General features: G+C 42.0%; 1 protein-coding gene across 1 annotated transcript; it reads right to left on the minus strand.

Annotated features, from left to right (window-relative positions):
- Positions 1-1,139: 1,139 nt before the first annotated feature.
- Positions 1,140-4,349, minus strand: TCF21 (transcription factor 21). The gene is made up of 2 exons (XM_027850705.1): positions 3,606-4,349; positions 1,140-1,640 (listed from the first exon to the last, which is right to left on the minus strand). The coding sequence occupies exons 1-2, from the start codon at positions 4,053-4,055 to the stop codon at positions 1,551-1,553; spliced, it is 540 nt and encodes a 179-aa protein (XP_027706506.1). The 5' UTR covers positions 4,056-4,349; the 3' UTR covers positions 1,140-1,550.
- Between the last annotated feature and the right edge of the window lie 1,238 nt (positions 4,350-5,587).

The raw sequence follows: 5,587 nt of genomic DNA on the forward strand, positions 1-5,587 counted from the left end.
CCCCCACCCCATCGAAAAGAGCAAGTGAAGCGGAAATTTAAAGCCCCTCTGCTAGCAATAACAGTATAAATAACCAAAGACATCTTGTAAACAGTGCGGTCATAACCCTGAAAAATTAAACAGCCCCGGTGGGATCTGGCGCATCAGCCGCCTCTGGTCTCCAATGGGGCAGTAGAGAGAGCCCAGTCCCATGCTTCTTGGGCTCATTTCTCTGTTTATCTCACTTTAATCTCCCACAGACGAACTGATCAATAGACTAGAAGATGTTTAAATTAAAACCCAAGACAGCCGGAAGTTCTGAGGGAAAGTGGGGAACTCCCTCTACAATCCCCAACCCCAGTGTGTCCGTACAAGTTCAATAATCATAGAAATATTGACAGCTGAACTGAAGAAAAGGTGGGGAGGGAGTAGACATAAGCCCTTAATGGAAAGAGTTCAGAACTTTTTGAGTTTTTGTGTTCTTAGTTCCTTCCTATTCTTCTCCTGGAGTGGAAATGTAGGTTGATAATTTCTTGTCAGCACCTGAAAACTGATACAAACTGAAATTCAGTAGTGCCAACGTGATCGATAGAATTGCAAAACCCTGAAAAAGTTATCTCTTCTCTCTCTCCACTCCCAGCCACACTCCCCCTTCTCTAATGCATTTTACCCCTCACATCATCATCTATCTACTGACTCTACTGAAGTTAACTTCATTCTCCCTGTTTACTGTTGCTGCAGGGTCTCTGGAGAAATTTTCCTTTTGGGTGTTTTGCTCTGTTAAAAAAAATCAGACCAGATAGATAATAATTAGTATTATAATTATTATTATTTGGAAGTGCAAAATCCCAATGAAAACAACAATTAAAAAATATGGCCTACAAGTTCATAGTAGAAGATGACCATCTCACCAACCTGTATCAGACAATTCTTACTCTTGTGACATCCTGTCAAAACTTGGTTTGGACTTTAGAAGACCTGAAAAATACAAGTACTTCATCTACAAAAAAGCCTTCTTCCTATAAGTCCATAAAGCCCTTAGTTCTCCCACTCCTCCCCCTTTATCTGATGAAAGAAATAAATACACCAATATCAAGGTCTTCTTTTTCAATATAAAGAAAGATTTATTCACAGAAGTAGCAAAACCATTCTGAAGAAAAATATATATCTTTTAAAGTGAATTATTTTATAGATGCGACTGTCAAAGTCAGCTATTCTATCATCTACATTTCCACAACATATTGTACAAAAGATACACATGATAGGTTTTATTATATATTTATATATTCATATTTATATATTGCACTTGAACCAGCAAGGCTTGGGGAGTCACTCATTCATTGTACATGTTTATAAAGTTAAATAGATGGGAAAATGTAAATGTACATTTGGTCTCCTCTTTGGTCTGGAAATGAATCTCCTCGTCGCTATAAAGTGTTCCTTAGGAGAAGGGATGGGTAGTGGCGGAGAGGAGGGGAAGAGAAGAGGGAGGGAGAAGGAGAGCATGGAGGGCTTTCCTGCCCCCAGATTCCTCCAGTACAAAGTCTTTTCCCAGGGTCGCAACTCCTTGGTCAGGATGCTGTTGTTCCACACAAGCGGGTTGCGTTGACCACTTCTTTCAGGTCACTCTCTGGTTTTCCAGCCACCATAAAGGGCCAAGTCTGCAGTTAGGGAAAAGATGGAGGTTGCAGAAGGGCAGATGATAATGAAGTATTGGGGTATGTGATTGGGAGGGGGGTGGTTAGAAAAAGGGAGGCAGAGGGTTGCTGTTATTTACGGGTACAAGTTCGAGGTGTAAGTAAAAATATCCCACAGCACCATGTTCTCTCTCTCTCTCTCTCTCTCTCTCTCTCTCTCTCTCTGTCTCTCTCTCTCTCCTCTTTCTCTGTTAAAAATTTTGTAATCAAATGAGAGAAGTGGAAAAGGAAAGTAGAAGAAAGGAAAAGGAAAGGAGGGTAGAGATGAGCAAAATCTGAAAATGATTAGGCTTTTTTTTAAACAAAAATGTTGGTTTTCTTTATGTCCCTCTCATGAGATACTTGCTTCTCCCCTCCACTTATTATCTATTACAGAGTTTTAGCTATCTTGTTATAAATCAGTCATCCATTCTCAGAAATCTGACTCCTGTTTTATGAATCTCTTAACATATATGCAGTATATTTGCCAACGATTGTTTTTTTGTGAGCTTAGTCCTAAATGAGAACAATAACAACAATGACGATAAATAAAGAGAAAACTCCAGCATGAGCTAGGGAAAACCGCTTTCTCCTCTGCCCTCCCTCTTCTGATTTATAACCAAAACTCGATTGAGAGTTGTAGTTGCAATACCAATGCTCTCATTTTACTCAGATAATTTAAACTGATTTTCTAGTTTGTATAATTTTTAAAAAATGAATTTTTAGTTGAAAGATATTCAGACAAGTAAAATTCTTTCCCTTACTCCAAGCTCAAGGCTCAGAGTCCTGGAATTGCGGTGCTATCTATGCTTCCTAAAGAAGAATCCTCTCTTAATGAATGCAGACTGATAAGAAACCGATTTTCGGAGGAAAATCTCACATTCTTATCACAGAAAAACAAGAGAAGATACCAAGTTGTTTATTCTCTTTCTTTAGAGTCTGGAAGTTTTAAAATGAGCAAACTTATTACAAAATAACAGAATCTGAGCACTTTCCCTAAACTTCACAACAGAAGTGAGGAAAACAGAGAGTTTAGTCAAACATTTATTTTTGAACAATATTTTATTTTTAATCTTTACTTAGAAGCCAAGAAGGTCCTATGTCCTCAGGGAGAATCACATTTTTGATTAGGCTGCACTGGTGAGAGCTGTTGGAATTTTGAAACAGGAATATAACGATAAGACGTCTGTTTTTGGAGGCTGAAGAATGTGTGGTCCCAGATACCTGGCTGCTGACGTGCAGACATCTCGGAGTACTCACACTTGGTAAAGACATATGCTATTTAATTTTCATTTTTAAAAAATCGAATCTCATGAAGCAAGGTTTGGGGAGACTCAATACTAGAAAATATTTCTTAAAAGAATCATTATGAAAGCAAATATACAAAGGCAGACAGAAACTTTATAGTGGATTTCACTGGGGGAGGAAGAGATAGATAGATAGGAGGGAATCCTCTCCAGTTTTGTGGGGGAAAAACCTCCCCTGGGCGTCTGACCTCTCCCTAAGCTTCTTGCCAATCTTCCCCCATGTCTGATGCTAACCCCTCTGCTCCTGGCCTGAACTGAAGCTGAGGCTCCCTCCCCTTCACTAGATTAATAGACTTGCAAACCCCTAATTGGACTGCCACGTTAAACGGCGGTATAAATCAACTAAGCTACGTGGGTTGGGAGGGGAGTGAAGAGGCCCTGTGAGGTTGCACGAAAGCTGAAGGAGAGAGGACAGACAACTGGAGCGTTAGGCCAGTGTTTCAGGAAAGGTCCCAGACTTAGGAAGTATTTCGATGATTGTCCCACTTGGTGGTGTGTAAGTGATCACACATACACTCCCATATGCACCGGGTGTGCCCATGCATATGTGTGAGCTGGGAGTTGGAGGGGGGGGAGGCGGAGGGAGGGAAAGAGAATTGGGTTGGCCAGAGGGCTGTTGGAGAGGCTCAGAGCAGTAACTTACCAGATTGACAGGATGGATGTAACCGTTTTCGTACTTGTCATTGGCCAGGATCTGCCTCAGGTGAGCGATATAACTGGACGCCAGTCTTAGAGTGTCCAGTTTGGAGAGCTTGGTGTCTGGAGGGACCCAGGGCAAGGTAGTCTTGAGCCTGGAAAAAGCCTTGCTTAGGACCCGCATCCTGGCCCGCTCCCTGGCATTGGCCGCATTTCGTTGAACTTGCTTTCCTTCCTGGCTGACTCCGTTCAGAGGGTTCTTCTTGGTGGGTGCTTTCCTCCTCTTGCCAGAGCCTCCCCTGCCCTTTTGGGGTGACCCATGTTCGCAGTTAGAACTCTCTTCGTTGCTTTCATTTGAAGTCCCAAATTCCTTGTTAGAATCCATTTTCAGGCTGTCGCATTCCAACATTTCCACCTCCTGAAGATCTTCCACATCACTAAGGGAGCCAGTGGACATGGTTTGGGGGAGAGGGAACAGAGAAAGAATGGGAGAGAGGGAAAGGAGGAAGAGAAGAGGAGGAGAAGGGAGAGAGAGAGAGAGAGAGAGAGACAGACAGACAGACAGACAGACAGACAGAGAGAGGTCTTTCCAAAGTGCAGAGTAGAAACTGAAGGCTGGAAAGGGTTTGGGGTGCTATTTGGGGTCCCACCCCCTTCCTTTTCTTAGTTCAGTTGGAAGGGGGCTTGTGAGTGTTCTGGTGGTGAAGAGGCCAAAGCTCTCCCTCACCCCCTGTAGACGGTGACCCGTAGTAGAGTGTGAGACAGAGAGAGAGAGCTGAGACACTAGTAATTTATCTGGGGAATAGAGAGGCGGATCCTAGCAGCCCAGGGGAGGGGCCCAGCCTCAGCCACAACCACACTTACAAACCCAGTACACAACAGGAGGGGATCACACAAAGGCACATAGGCCAATCATTCCCAACTTGTCTTTTAAATCATCTCCACTGAAGCAGGCAGCAGTCATTCCTAGACACTTCCTTGTCTCTTCCCTTCCAGTGGCTATCAACCACCCATTCGTCTGGTGGCCTCTTTTCCTTCCAGTCTCATAAGGATTCATAGAGCATAGATAGATTTTAAGACTGGGAAGGACCTTGGGGGTCTTGTTGGCAGCTTTTGGAAAAGGGATCTTCCAGAATACATTCTCCCATTGTTCCCCACCTCCCTTCCCAAAATCTGAATAGTGTATTCCAACAAAACCCCACTCCAACAATGTATTAATAAAAAAAGACTCCAGAAGCCAAATTGATCCCTCTGGAGTTCCAGTATGACATTCTAGGGCTTTAGTGTGTTATTTCAATGTGAGTTTTTCTGGTTTAAATGAAGAGAGAAACACACTCCTCTCTCACTTTATTTTCAAAAAAACAAATTGTAATAGGACTATACCTGTATGAAAATTTGAATGACTCTTTGGAAAATAAAATCTTCTCTGAGGATGAGGAGAACATGTAAATGCTGTCTAAAATACCTGGATACAAAGTCCCTTTGGAAGAAATCAGAGGCACCATAAAACCATCAGGTTACACAGACACACACACACATACATACATATATACATACTTATATACATACATATATGTATACATACATATCTACATACATACTTACATACACTCACTGTGGAAAAGAGCCAGAAAACTGGGTTACGAGGCATATTGTATTTATACTTTAGTTAAGTATATAATAACAAAGTCAATTCCTCCACTAAGGGCTGTATTTAAGACCTGTTTCCTTATACAGAATATATTTAATATTTGTGTTAATTCTTTAATTGTTCTTGAGACATATCCTGGGTCAGGGACTGGTTTTGATCTGCTTCTCAACCCAACAACCCCCAACTCCTCCTCCTGGGTTTTTCACCCACAGATGATCTCCATCTAGAGGCCAAGTTCTACCAATGAATTTCCTTCCTGGCTCAGGACTGGAAAGCTATGCTAAATTATCAGAAAGCTCTCTTTAAGTTGTCAGAAGGTATTCGTGTGGAAGTTTCTC

This window comes from Vombatus ursinus, unplaced genomic scaffold (genome assembly GCF_900497805.2).
Source record: "Vombatus ursinus unplaced genomic scaffold, bare-nosed wombat genome assembly UNPS02009132.1, whole genome shotgun sequence".
Taxonomy (NCBI): Eukaryota; Metazoa; Chordata; class Mammalia; order Diprotodontia; family Vombatidae; genus Vombatus; species Vombatus ursinus.

Bases quoted from the DNA above. Each gene is read 5' to 3' on its own strand.
- TCF21 (XM_027850705.1), bottom strand. From the start codon at position 4,055: ATGTCCACTGGCTCCCTTAGTGATGTGGAAGATCTTCAGGAGGTGGAA. The intron at 1,641-3,605 runs GTAAGTTACTGC...CCCTAACTGCAG, and splicing joins ACATCCATCCTGTCAATCTG to ACTTGGCCCTTTATGGTGGC.